This window comes from Trematomus bernacchii, unplaced genomic scaffold (assembly GCF_902827165.1).
Source record: "Trematomus bernacchii unplaced genomic scaffold, fTreBer1.1, whole genome shotgun sequence".
In the NCBI taxonomy this organism is placed as follows: domain Eukaryota; kingdom Metazoa; phylum Chordata; class Actinopteri; order Perciformes; family Nototheniidae; genus Trematomus; species Trematomus bernacchii.
Genome location: NW_022987739.1, coordinates 19277405 through 19290886, shown reverse-complemented (window position 1 = coordinate 19290886; position 13482 = coordinate 19277405). Strand labels below are relative to the sequence as shown.

General features: G+C 40.9%; 1 protein-coding gene across 1 annotated transcript; it reads right to left on the bottom strand.

The window, feature by feature from the left end:
- Positions 1-601: 601 nt before the first annotated feature.
- Positions 602-2203, bottom strand: LOC117495097 (general transcription factor II-I repeat domain-containing protein 2-like). Its single transcript, XM_034146165.1, has one exon. It carries the CDS (start codon positions 2201-2203, stop codon positions 602-604), a length of 1602 nt encoding a protein of 533 aa, XP_034002056.1.
- Positions 2204-13482: the final 11279 nt, after the last annotated feature.

The window sequence follows — 13482 nt, the reverse complement described above, 5'->3', positions numbered from 1 at the left end:
TGGGGGCCGGGGTCAGTTTGTAACAGAAAAAGTGTGACGATCGCAGGGGTGCCTAAACGTAAACATTTATTGTTTTCCAGAAAGCCACACATAACCAAATATTAATAACCTTTTCCGGGATCTTCACAGAAAAAAAGTCAGGAAATAAATAATAACACTATTAATGAAATAAATAATAAACAAATAACCCTCTCTGGGTTCTTCACAGAAAAAAAGTCCACTGAACATTAACTTTCTGTTGTGCCGTGCACAATATTAACAGGTAAAAGTTTAGCTTAGTTGTCAGAGCAGAATCTCTTACTCAAATGACTCATATGAGCAGTCTCTCAAAGTTCTTGTGTTCCTTCCTTATAATCCTTTTGTAGGTTCCAGTAGGCTTGTAGACACCGCTGTTTGCAGCTCTCTCTCATCAACTTCCCTGTGAAAACCACAAAGCAAGCAGGCTGAGAAACCGAACTAAGTGATACAGCACCTACACAGCACAATACATTTCACTACCAGTATGGTTGTGGAGATGGATTTTATCCCAGTAGATTTTATTATGATTACATTTGTTTATACTCAGAAAAGTCAGAAAAGTGATCTTACCTATGTATGTTCATCAGTGTGAACTGTGGGCCTGCATCTGGCTGGTGAGAAGTTGAATGTCAGGTTCCATAGTCACAGCCAGTCTCAAACACTGATGCAGATGTTCATCTGTCAATCTTGATCTCATCTGAGTTTTCAGGTGTTTCATGTGTGAAAAGGTTTGCTCGCAGATATACGTGCTGCCAAAAAGTGTAAACATCTTCATTGCGTGTTTTTTTATGTTAGGGTACGTGTCGTTTGGGAGGGCGGCATAGAAGTCAATGAGACTGTTGGGCTTGAATGCGTCTTTCAGAACATCACAGTTCTGTAACTCGGCCAACTCAAACTGATAAGAAGGCTGGGCTTCATCGATGTCGGCAAGAAAGGGGTTCTGAAAAAGACGGATTTCTTTTGCATTAACACGTAGTTGCCGGAATCGCACACCGAACTCCGCCTTCAGCATTTCCAGTGCTTCCACACACTTTTCAGCTGGGAACGGGACCGCTGGGTTCTCTGCAGAGAGGTTTTGGGTAGCAGGGAGATGGATGAAGTTGTGCTTTTTCACTTGTTCCAAAAGCAGCGCAAGTTTCACCTCAAATGCTTTTATGTGAGAATACATGTCGCAAATGAGTTTCCCCTGGCCTTGTAGCTGCAAGTTAAGGCTGTTCAGCATTTCTGTCACGTCTGTTAAAAATGCGAGGTGCCATTTCCATTCTGGGTCGATCAGCTCTGGGACCGTTTTGTCTTTTGAATGAAGAAATGCGTTAATTTCGGGTAGCAGCTCGTAAAAACGCCTCAAAACTCTGCCCCGGCTCAACCATCGGACCTCTGTGTAGTACAGCACATCGCCGTGCGCAGACTCCAGTTCAGACAGGAATTGTTGGAACTGCCTGTGTTTAAGTCCCTTTGCTCTGATGAAGTTTATGCATGACACCACAACCTTCATGACAGAATCCCACTTCAACACTTTGCAGCACAGTGCTTGCTGGTGAATTAGGCAGTGGATTTGTAGCGGGGCGGTGAGACCCCGTTCTTCCATCTCCCGGTTCATGCGTCCTATTAGACCCCGAGACGCGCCCACCATACTAGGAGCCCCGTCAGTCGTGATGCTGGCAAGCTTTGACCAGTCTAGGTCCAACTCTTCCATGGTTTGGCATACTTTGCCGAAAATATCCTCCCCCGTTGTAGTCCCTTTGAGACTTTGGAGGGCTGCCAGCTCCTCGCACATCTCAAAGTTTGCGCTAACTCCGCGAATAAAAATTAGCAGCTGCGCTGTGTCTTGCACGTCCGTGCTCTCATCCAGTGCTAATGAAAAAAAGTCAAATTCTTTCGTCTTCTGCTGCAGCTGGGCATATACATTACCCCCGATTTCTTCAATGCGTCTGGTGATTGTACTCGCCGACAGACTCACGGCATTAAAGACATCTTTCTTCTCGGGACACACCTCTTCCGCGACAGCATTCAAACATTTCTTGACAAACTCTCCATCAGTGAAAGGTTTACCGCTGCTTGCTATCAGTTGAGCAACCCGAAAGCTGGCCCGAACGGATGACTGGTTCAGCTGAGCTTGGCGTACAAATGTATTCTGCTGAGCTAACAGTCCACTTTTTAGCTTTGAGAGTTTGTCTGCTCGCATTTGGCCTTGCAAGTTATCATACTTGTCTTTGTGACGGGATTCATAGTGTCGGCGCAGATTGTATTCTTTGAATACCGCCACCGCCTCTTGACAGATGAGACAAACAGCCTTTTCTTTCCATTGAACAAAAAAATAATCGTTTGACCACTGCAGGTTAAATACTCTGCATTCTGAATCAATTTTTCTCTTACCTAACCTTTTCGCCATTATTCCGTTCTATTTGACAGGGGCTAGTCTAGGATTCACGTGGCCAGACTGAAAAAAAAATCATAATGCGTCTCTGGTATTGTTCAGGGGGCCGGGCCAAATGTGGAGGCGGGCCGTATCCGGCCCGCGGGCCTTAGTTTGGGGACCACTGGTTTAGATGATGGGCTTGCTGTGTTTTGCTCTACATCTCTGAAACCTGTTGACTTCTGTAGCAGGTATTCATCTTTTTGAGATAGCATTTAAAAAGGACACCTTGAGTGGAGCCCAGTGTCAGGCTCTGCTTCTTATTGGCTGGCCTTTGAAGGTTCCAACAACTGAACCCATTTATTGGCACTCTGATATGGCTCTCTCATGGCATAATGTGAATGAATCACCATCAACTATCAGATGAGATTTTACCTCTGCCGAAGCAAAAGGTGATTATAATAATTAAATACATTGCAACTGTGAATGTATGAAGTGGTGTTTTGGAAGTTAATTAGAGGGAGATGCATGTTTACATTGAAAAGAAAGAGCATCACAGAAAAAGCTGCCAAGTGCAAACATGATTGAAAATGGCATTTATAAAGATGTATCTAATGCATGTGAATAAATAAATGGAAATGCAAAACAACCGCTTGAATACAAACAATGGACTTTCCAAAACAATGGAGGGAAAACAAAATAAACTGCATTTCCTGTTTCGCCTCAGTGTTTCTCCGCAGCTCAGCAGGCAGGCAGTTTGGGACTGAAGATATATTTTTATTTCATTTTTTTTGACAGGACGGCGATCATGTTATGCCACAAACAGGTTTCTTTACATATTAATTACATCTACCAGCTGGTGCGAGAGAGACTGGGCTCCAGATATGTTGCCCAAGCGGACTCATTAGTTTTTTACCCACAGATCTTAGCAGCTGCAGCACAGCCTCGCAAACTGGTGAAATTAGAATATGGAATTTCTTTTAAGTGATGCACTCTTGCTACTGCTTCTCTAGTGATATTACTGTAACCACTCTATGCATGTTACTTCCATCATATAGGCAGCATAGAGCCAAGGCTTTGACTACATTGTGCATTTTCGTCTTAATTTAAACAATTCATGTGTGAAAAGGTCACTTTACTGTAGTTTGCAAAAAGGGTGACCCTATCTGTAGTTCGTCAGACTTTATATGGATATATTAAGTTATGGACCTCATTAGCTAACAAAATACATCAGTGGCAGGCAGCTAGCAGGGTGTGGGGTTTACAAAAACAATAACTATTCCCTGAATTTAAAGGTCATCTATTATGCAAAATCCACTTTTTCATGTCTTTTATACAAAAATATGTGTCCCCTCTGTATAAAGAGATTCTGAAAGTTTCAGGAAAAAAGATTCCCTCACTATTTGTCCTGATCCATTTATCTTGGCTTGGACCACAGAAGCAGATTTGGAATGGTGGAGGAATTGGAAGCAGACACACTGCAGCAAAGACAATTTCAGAGATTCATATGCATGTTAGGACATATAGTCAATTAAAATAGAGACACTTTAAAGGTCCCATGTCATGCTTTTCTGGTTATTACCCGTCCCCTTGTGTGTTATGTAGCTTTTTATGCATTTAAACGGTCTGCAGAGTCACAAACCTTCAAAGTACACCCGAGTAGAGTACAACTCTAACACAGAAAAGACCTGTCTATGCTGCCCCAGAACGCCTCGTTGGGGATTTCTCTTTTTCCATTGTTTACTTCTTGGGTATAGTGACGTATTTCGGGTATAGTGACGCAACATTACGTTACGTCCGCGGAGCCGTTACGTTTGGACCAATCCGCGGACTTCCTCACACACACACACACTCGGCGGGACGTTGCGAGGCTCGCTGCTGCGAGGAGCGGGACAGTGTGAGCTGGCTCACTGGTGTGGGGTCGGCGAGACAGCGAGACACCGCGGAACTCAGCCTGGGCACACACTCCAGCCAGGCTGCGGGTGTGTGTGTATTTCGGGCTGGGTTTTGCTGTGTCTCGCTGTCTCGCAGACGGCCACTGGGCTCACAGGGAGGGGGGGGGGGGCAGGAGCTCCAACAAGCCGTTTAGGACAGAGAGTGAATACACATACTATACAGAGATGCTGTATGAGAAACCAATGTGAGTTTGGAAAATTGCACAATATTAATCTATTTTAGTATACCTCAAAAATGGAATTATGATCAGTAGAAATTGCCATGTTTCCACTTCGCCCCACTGTAAAACAGAAACACAGCAAAAAGTATTACTTTTTTTCAACTGTTTGGCCGGAGGACAAATAAATAAACACAAGGATAATTGTGTGTTATTGTTGAGTAAATGACAGTGTATGGTTTAGAAAAGAATACAAAATTAGAAGGAAAAAACGATTAAACAATACAGATGTCAGTTTTCTGAGCCCCTACTCTCCCCATAACTGACGGCAACAAAAGTCCGACATCATACAATTAAAATAAAGAAGTAAAAATAATAAGTTTGGCTTGATATTGAGTAAGAAAAAGGTTGATAAACGCTGTGAGAATGGATCTGCGGAGAGCATTTTGCCGCGATCCCAACTCGTCTATTACCAACGTTCAGGGAGCTCTATGCAAGTCAATGGGGACACCCTGATAGTTGAAACTCGACGCTAAAGGACCCCCCCTTGCGTTGGAAAGTGACGACAGGGACCCTGACATAACGTCAACATAGGCCGAGTTGGGAGTGAGAATGTGTTGACGTCATTACGCCGAACACGTCATCATCCCTGCACCGCTGACGCTCCCGTTGATTTAAAACGCTCCTGTTGGTCGTAAAGGTATACAGGCTGACGCTCCCGTTGATTGAAAACGCTCCTGTGGGTCGTATTATGGGTCGGAACAATCAACCTATTTGGTCGTATGAGTTGGAGGACTTGTTGAAAATAAGAGAAGTGACAAGCAGGCAGAGACTGCAGACTGTGACATAAGTAGTAGGTTTCAGAAACGTAATGAGTTAGCTTGGTAGAGAGAATGTTTGTATCACTCCACTGGTAACATTGCTCCTGCCGTTGAAACAGGCATTTTCTTTAGCTAGAGATATAGTAGCTGTAAATATTTTTGGTGAAAGCTTACAATGTGAAAGGTAAGAAAGAAAGTTGCAATGCGCTGACCTTGACAACGTGGGATGCAGTAAAGAGTTATTAGTCACGGTTAAGACTGTAGCACCTGTGTGATCATTTTATTACCTTTTTAAGTAAAGGTGCAACTCAAGTGCGAAGCTCTTCCCAGAGGCAGACAGAATTCTGAGGCTTATAACCCCAATAAACGTTAATGTTGTGTTGTTGTACAGCATTATGCACACAGCATTTACTTCTTAATGATAAGTTAAAGCAAATAACTCTTCTATTTCATTTATACCATAACAGTATTTGTAAATAAACTTATCAGTGAAACTTTTATATTTAATCATGCTCTATTATATAACAGTGCAGATGCAGATGTGAATAATTTTAGGTAGAGCAGCTTGGACTATTTTGGAAGTAGTAAATTAATAAAACTGTTTTCCTCTTGCGACTGCCAACTAAGTTGATGAAGCAAAAGAGCAAACACCAGTTTTAAGAACTTTCTCTTATTTCAAGAATTCATTTTTAATTGGATTGAAAAGGAGAATCAGTTCAACCATTTCCTTTGACCCCACCTCCCAAATGCTCTCTCAGGCTCATTCACGTGAAGCACGGATAAGACTCTGGATTTTACATGATGATTTACATAGGGTTGTTTACATTTTTCTTCTGAGAAGTTGATTTACCTAAAATAAAATATTATTCCCACTGTAAGTCTATGGGAAAAAACAGTTTTTCGACCCTTTGGCTACATGACCAAGACGTTATGATTCCATAGTTTTGCCCCTATTTCAAATTGGCTTTAAAGCTTGGCACTGTTCCCTTAGGCTTGGCATAATATCATTATGTGAATTATGATTTTGAGCATGTCAGCATGCCGATGTTAACATTTCAAAGCTCTGCTGTGCTTAACCTCACAGAGCTGCTGGCATGGCTGACATTTTTCACATTGTGAATACAGTCTCTTCATTTACTTGTATACTCTCCATTAGAATACTGTTAGTTTTCTTTTGATTTTGACTTTCTCTTACTTCTCATACAGTAGGTACATTTATCCCTGTCCTTACAATCCTTCCAAATGTGTCATTATCGCAGAACATGGCGTGAAAAACAAGAACGGTAGTTTTTGTACAACAAACACAGAAATAAATAACAGGATTTAAAAGGTTTTGATTGTGCACTGATCAGACTGTAATGGGTTGTGTTATCGATGGACTTGGTAGAATTTCAATACCGAAAAATGTCAACACATTCAGAGCTTTTCTGAGATCTTTGTACACCAACAGAAATCCACAGTCTCGAATATTGGATGGTTGATGCATGCAGGGAAATCCATTCTCTGTTTCTGACCCATCGAAAGAGCAGTGGGCTGCCATTTTCCAGCACCAAGGGACCAACTCATTTCTGAGGCCATCATCTTGGTCAAGACCAATAACACCTACCAAGCCTGTCTTTTTTTATTTTTTGGTCTCAGAGGAAATTGGAGCAACTGGAGAAAAAACCCACGCAGAAAAAAGTAGCACATTTCAAACAGAAAGTTTCACTTCTTAGATCTTAGGACCAACTTGTGGTGTACACAAGAGGACATTAAACAGTACAGCCTGAAGATAAAACTGAACAGACCACATGAGGGGTATAAATGGCTGACGTAAATGCGCATTCACTCTGATACAACTTTTATATTCCAGAAGAAAGTGTTGTTTTTCAGATGCATGTTGTGTACGAGGCATGAGGCATATGTTGTGTGCAGCTGGTGGTACTCTAGGGGGTTTGTCTCCGCCTTATGTACAACATGCTCTCTGCCCAATACAAATGAGGCAGCTGCAGATTCACCTCCGTGTACAAGACCATGGTAGGCTAACAGCTCACAGATATCATGGCTGTCTCATCCATGTTCCCTACCAAGAACAATGTCGGCGGTGCCAGCATGGGTCATGTGTGTTTGGATAGCAGTTAGGCCTGAGTGATAGATGGAGTATGAGCAATTATGAATATACATGACAAGAGAGATTATCACGATTATAACGCCACATAAATGTGGATTTATTCGTAAACAGAGCACGGTAGAAGATTTAAGGATTAGCCAACGTTTCCACTTTCAAGGTTAATATTTGCAGGGACAATACTGATTATTTTAACGAGAACTGGATGTTTGAGGAGCTTCACATCAACCGACACCACGTACTGCACTCGGCATGACATTATCCCTGGCCTTATTCATATTATAATGTCACAAGACACATTTCCTAAAATAAGCTAATTTGAGCAGTGGGAAGACATTTTTCGGCTGCATTATCATTTTATTGAATGCCATTTAAACCTCTAAGAGGAGTGCTGAATCAGAGGGGCGGGACTTGGCAATGTGGTAAAAGAGAAATTCCCTTTGAGGAGGAGTGTTTCATTTCTATTTCTTTAGCAGGGCACAGAGCAGCAGCGCTTAAACACACTCGGCTTCAAATGCTTTTAAATGCACATGCGCACGCAAATGCAGTGTGTTTGTTAATTGCTCAGGCCGGCCAAAAATATTGTGTCACTGATGCCAGCTAACGTGAATTGGCTCATCATTTGGACGAATTGTTAAAGACCCAGACTTCATTCCAGCTCACTTACACTGTTTGACAGAATGCTGGTAGTTTATTCCCATGTGGGAGGGATTGAGATGACAAGTGTGTGCTTTCAGTTTGCCTCCATTTTATTTCTGTTTAGAGAACATTTTCAAACACAGGCTGATGTTTTATGACTGCAACACTCCAGCCAAACAAATATCAGCATTAATAGATGAGAATATGCAAAGCAGGCAGTTAAAAGGGAATAGAACAACAGTGTGAATTTACACATAAGGTGTATCTGTTAACAGTAGAAACTGAAAGTAGTTTCCGTTCATATTTATGTCTTCACTGGTCTTACACATTTTTATATTGCATTCCTCCCACCACATGTCAGGAGTAATTAACACATTTGTCTCATGCTTGAGGTGTTTTGTCTATGTTATGACTCAGGCTTGCTTCTAATCTCCTGCAAAGCTGCTTTGGATCTCATGTTTTGATTTGATCTTGAGCTGCTTTTGTTTGTTTTCACAGAACCACCAGAATGGCTTCTCTGCTTTATTTAAAGTCACATATACTTTATCCTGTGCTTTGTATTGCGAATTCCTCAGACAGAAGCAAGGATATGGGCTTAGCGCTGTTAAACCGCTCATCTATAAACATGGCGCGAAACTAAATATGATTCCATTAGACATGGCAATGTTTTTCCGACAACACAACAACAAAGAATTCCACTGCTTGCATGCAGTGCCTGTACAAATATGAGTCTGAGCAGGTTGGCACTTTAGGTTTAATCTGAATGGATCTACAGGTTGAACCGAAGCAAATGTACATTTGTTCTATCTGTGTTGAGCTCAAACTAATGTCCCAGACAGTCTGACAATGAACATGACTTACAGTGTGCAGAAACTCATTGCCTGTGGCAGCTCACACCCACAGACAACTGGAAGTCGTAGCAAGCAGGTCCCTAGAAATGTTTTGTGTAAAATCATTTTCTGGGAGGTTGAGCTGCATACAAACTTTGGGATTAGACCTACAGTCTGGAAGTAAACTAATTTAATCCTCTCTCAATTTCACTCTTGCGTGGGCTAAGCTATCACAAAGCCCTTAAAAGTATCTCCATGTTTCCCTTGTTTCAACCTTTCACATCCTTTGCTGTATTCAGCGTAAGGTGTTTTAGAGGGCAACTCAGGGAAAAGCTAGCTGATAAATGTGATAATTGGTACAGAGCGAGACTTTTGGGACACTGTTCTGTTTTCCCCTCTGCATCAATAATGCACATCCAAAATTGAAACTCACTCAGCCTGAACTGGAAAATGAGTTTGCAATCTAATGTCTGTTGGGTGCAAGGTTACTTTCCAGTGGCTCAAAAGCTATATGAAAGTGAAATAGAACATGACTCTTCCGTTGCTGCTGCTAATCCACCTCTTAGTATGCGTGGAGCTGGGCTTCATGATGATTACACAGAGCAGTAACCACAGGAAATCAAATCTCCACTTTATGTAGCAGGGGTAGAAGTTTGGCGCCCAATCGGTGCCCATATCCTGATGGACACTGTAAAAACGAATACTATCAGCTGCACAGGTTCAAGTGGTACTTTAGAAATACATTTTTGTGGTTTCAGTTTGTTTACTTCCACTATTACAAGAGTGCTGAGCTGAGATGATGGACAACTGAAAGTGCATTACTCATTCCTAATGGAGAAAAGAACAAGTGGATAGGGCAATAAAAAAGCAAAAAGGGAAAAGAGCTGCTTACATTTCAGTGCTCACTGGTAAATCAATCATTGGTGCTTGTAAATCGAGTAACCAAGAAAGATGTTGGTAAAGAAAGAACTGCAGGTTACAGTGACATGGGAAACACATTTGTATTGTCAGCTTTCATCTGTGCAAGTTCACTGATGTAAGAAAATGTCACAAAATAACATTTTGGTCAAACAGATGTTCATTTGATTTTGGTATTTTGTTATCAACTCTCAAACACAGAGGCAATTAAAAAGTGCATAAGGCAAATACATAAATACAACAAAAGGTATATACAGGGTTCTTACACCTTTTCCAAAGTCAAATTCAAGCACTTTTCAAGCATTTTCAAGGTGCATTTTCAAGCTTTTCAAGCATCTTACAGCTGTTGTAAATTACATATTTATATACACATACTTATACTCAAATGATTATTTCCCTACCTCACATTAAATCAGATGTTCTTTATGCTATAAACAACCAAATGTGTGTTTCATAATAGCATTCTACATGAGGATGAACAATTAAAAATGTTAGAAAAGAAAACTAAGTTTAATATTTCAAAATGAGTGACCCATCTGTACGTGGGGCATCCCATATAACCTGGCTGAGCCAATATAAAACAATCAGCCAAATAACTTTTCAATATATTATTGATTACTATTTTTGAGGTACTTTTAGGTTGGCAGTAAACACAAGTCAGAGGTAAATGGTGTACTTTGACTCCACTACATGTATTTAATACCTTTAGTTACTTTACAGATGTGGATGAATGATGTGAAATATAATCAAGTGTTAAATCAGACTTTAGTTCCACCTGGAGTAAATTCACAAGCTACTCTGTAGTATACAAAGTCATTCAAACTAGCTGCAACTTTACCAGCTTTGATAACACTTTCATGATCAATCATTATAAAACATATCATATACAATTATTAGGGATGCTCCGATCGCCAATTTTGGGGCCGATCGCCGGAATCAGTATCGGCCGATACCGCTCTCTTTTCCTCTCTCCCCCTCTCTCTCTCTCTCCTGACAGCCCGTCAGTATCTCCTTGCAGCTCACTGATCCAGTAATGAGCGACCCAACAGTGAAGAATAAATATATTTATAACTAGTTTAGCTTGTTCCAGAGGTAGATCAAATAGCTAAGTGTGTTAGGTCTAACTCTTAATGTGTGTTCTGCTCCGCTCACCGGTCCGTCACAGCGGGTGGAGCTGCAGGATTTCTGCTTCACACACACGTTGCATACCATTTATTTTATTGTCATTTTCGGACACTTAAAATACTGCCAGACTAGTGAAGCCATTTTGGCGAGCTTGTTTTGCCGCGCACAGAGAAAAGTGTTATGTATTTTACATGCAACGATAGCCTAATCTAAAATGCTCTACTCTGGCGTACCTTTCGTGTGGTGTGTGGCGTCAGCGCAGACTCTCGCATCGTTATTGTTGCACACTTTGCAGGAGGCTACTCTCGGGCTTCGCTTGACCCTCGTCTTAGCCATGGCTTGTATTTGTCTTCTGCTAGCCAACGCTCGTTGAAACGGCAACCTCCTGGCATACTGTCATCTATCACTCTCATCAGAATTCCCAGGTCACACACGTAACAAAAACACTTGCCGGTCACGCGCATAGCGCGGGAAGGCCGGAGCAGAGCTGTTTTATGTAAAAGCGAAGCAATTAAGCGCGCTCCGACTTCTTTATTTTCTTTTAATCTAAAAAGCGAAGTAAAGCATTTACAATTTCAAGCACTTTATCCCAAATTCAAGCACCATTCCCAAAATTCAAGCACTTTTCAAACCTTGAAAACACCTCGTACAATTTCAAGCATTTTCAAGGATTTCCAGCACCCGTACGCACCCTGTATATAGTTACAATACAATAAACAGAAAGGAAAGAGTTTTCAATAAGCCCCAAGCCTGTTTTTCAGGTCTCAGGCTCGAAAATGACATTTCCAGAACAAATGACCATAACTACACTTCTAAAAGGGGAAAATTAATAATCTTTTTTCTCAAAGTAATGATAAACCTGTGAGTTGGATGTAGAAAAGTCAGAATCAATATAGATGTTTTTTATTTTAACCTGTTAAGCACCAAGCCTGTTTTTCATGTTTCAGGCTCGAAAATGACATGCTCAAAACAAATGACTACAACTTAACTTCTAAAAGGGTTATATGAATAATATATTTTATCAAAGCAAGGTTACATCTGTGAGTTGGATGTAGAAGTGTCAGAATCAATATAGATGTTTTTTATTTTAAAGAAAATTCAGATTTTACATAGTAATAAACTGTAAATTATAGTGTCCGTCCAAAAATTATTTTTTACTTATAATGAAAACTACCCTTGGATGATGGGTTAGTAGAATAAAAGCTTTAGGAATCCAAAGTGCAACATATAATAAGTACCCTGTATCAAGATTGATGCAAAACAAGTGACATTTGACCTTTTTAGAGAGGTTTAGCCAAAACCACCCCACCTCTGAGGTGAAAAATGTTTTTTTTCCCATATCTCTGGCCCCCCTTGGTCGATTTGGATAGTTGACACCTCTTTCTGACCGTTAGAGCCAATATAATCGAAGGGGGAGTCCCCCACACACACACTCGTTGTTAAGAGAAGAGGTGGGGGCTTCGCGCATGTAACTTTGCAGCAGAGTGGACCGATCTCTCGCTCTGACATTTGGAAACGAAAAAGCAGTTTTATTGCTTATGGATTATCAGAAATCATTTCAAAGAGGACACAGACACATTGGATTAACCTATGGATTAACTGCAGCATCGTTTTTTTATCGTTTTAATGCCATTGAAGACCAGTTTTGACCAAGGTAAGCCATGTTAGCGTTTCTAGCTACCTAGCTCCACATGTTATGATGTACGCTTTCGTTTATAGCGTCGCAAATGTTTATCACTGAGTGTTGAGGTTTTTTACACAGATTCTGTGTCTCCAGGAGATGCTAATCGATGGGTTGGCTGTGCATCTAGGATAAGTAATAAGGGAGTTATGAGTGAGTTTAGCTGCAGTGATAGGTTACATTTTTTCGCTCGTGGATAATTCAGAGGCTGAGTGTTAGCATTGTGGGTTTTTTTTGGATTTTCTTTTTTAAAAGATCAGTTAGCTGAGTTTCTTCCCGTTACATGGATATAAAACATTCATAGTTTATTAAATATTAAGATTCCTTAGATGTTGTTTCCTGCAAATGACGCGTTTATCCGCCCGGTACCGGGGGGGGGGCGGTGCGTAACAGGTTAAAGAAAATTCAGATTGAACATAGTAAAAAACTGTAAATTATAGTGTTCGTCCAAAAAATCTTTTTTACTTACAGTGAAAACTACCCTTGGATGATGGGTTAGTAGACTAAAAGCTTTAGGAATCCAAAGTGCAACATATAATAAGTACCCTGTATTAAGATTGATGCAAAACAAGTGACATTTGACCTTTTTAGAGAGGTTTAGCAATAACAAAAACACTTCTGGGGTCATTTGTGTGGATTTGACCTATCTCTGGCCCCCCTTGATCGATTTTGATGATTGACATCTATTTTTAACCGCTAGAGCCAATGGAATCGAGGGAAAGTTCCACATACACACACAGGTTACCGAATAAGGAGTGAGAGTGACGTGTAGCCAAAACCGGAGCTGCGACACACTCTGGTGGCTACCATTAGCAGCTAATTTGTATTCTCCGATTTCTGCATAAAAATTGAATTATGGATTATCAATAATTTG

What these genes read in the sequence shown, in the direction of transcription:
- LOC117495097 (XM_034146165.1), bottom strand. Translation starts at nt 2,203, where the DNA reads ATGCGAGCAGACAAACTCTCAAAGCTAAAAAGTGGACTGTTAGCTCAG.